We start from the raw sequence: 1,202 nt of genomic DNA, 5'->3' as shown, positions 1-1,202 counted from the left end.
CGCCCTCAACCCCTGGGACGTGATGCTCTGCGTCTCCGGCACCGCCATCGCCTGCGAGAACGCGCTGGTGGTGGCCATCATCTGCTACTCGCCAGCCCTGCGCACCCCCATGTTCGTGCTGGTGGGCAGCCTGGCCACGGCCGACCTCCTGGCCGGCCTCGGCCTCATCCTCAACTTCGTTTTCCAGTACGTGATCCGCTCCGAGACGGTCAGCCTGCTGACGGTGGGCTTCCTCGTCGCCTCCTTCGCCGCCTCCGTGAGTAGCTTGCTGGCCATCACGGTCGACCGCTACCTCTCCCTCTACAACGCCCTCACCTACTACTCGGAGAGGACGGTGCTCTGCATCCACACCATGCTGGCGGGCGCCTGGGGGGTCTCCCTCTGCCTGGGGCTGCTGCCCGTCCTGGGCTGGAACTGCCTCCACGACCGTGCCGCCTGCAGCGTCGTCAGACCCTTGACCAAGAGCAACGTGACGCTTCTGTCCGCCTCCTTCTTCCTCATTTTCCTCGTCATGCTCCATCTCTACATCGAGATCTGCAAGATCGTCTGCAGGCATGCCCACCAGATCGCTCTCCAGCAGCACTTTCTGACTGCTTCCCACTATGTCGCCACCAAAAAGGGAGTCTCTACCCTCGCCATAATCCTCGGGACTTTCGGAGCCAGCTGGCTGCCTTTTGCCATCTACTGTGTCGTGGGGGATCCCGGCTACCCTTCCGTGTACACGTACGCCACGCTCCTACCCGCTACCTACAACTCCATGATCAACCCCATCATTTACGCCTACCGAAACCAGGAGATCCAGCGGTCCATGTGGGTGCTCTTCTGCGGCTGCTTTCAGGCTAAAGTGTCCTTTCGCTCCCGGTCCCCCAGCGATGTCTGAGTGACTTTTCCCCCCGTCGTACTGCACCAAGTGACAATCTACCCCGTGAACTATTACAGTGCCTGTCCTAAACTTCAAACTACGTCGTGACATCGGTGGAAACATGCTTAAGTATTAGCACTTTACACATGTTTGTATCTCTGAGAGTGGTTCGGGGTATGGAGTTTTGGGTTCCGGGGTGGGGGGGAGAAAGTGGTTGTATATAAATTTGCACATCACATTTGTAAAGTGAAGACATTCCGATACCGCTTGATGATAGCACCTTATTTCTAGCTGCTGACCTGCCAAAACAGTGTTGCCTTTCTGAAGGGCAGAGAGAGAA

General features: G+C 57.7%; 1 protein-coding gene across 1 annotated transcript; it reads left to right on the top strand.

Annotated features, from left to right (window-relative positions):
* Positions 1-4: 4 nt before the first annotated feature.
* Positions 5-880, top strand: LOC104502764 (G-protein coupled receptor 6-like; the record flags this gene model as incomplete). The annotated part of the gene is made up of 1 exon (XM_010152125.1): positions 5-880. A coding segment is annotated over one exon (876 nt), but the record flags the coding sequence as incomplete, so codon positions are not given.
* Between the last annotated feature and the right edge of the window lie 322 nt (positions 881-1,202).

This window comes from Eurypyga helias, unplaced genomic scaffold (assembly GCF_000690775.1).
Source record: "Eurypyga helias isolate BGI_N326 unplaced genomic scaffold, ASM69077v1 scaffold1135, whole genome shotgun sequence".
Lineage (NCBI taxonomy): Eukaryota > Metazoa > Chordata > Aves > Eurypygiformes > Eurypygidae > Eurypyga > Eurypyga helias.
Note: the sequence above shows the minus strand (reverse complement) of the source record. Positions and strands in the feature narration are given on the sequence as shown.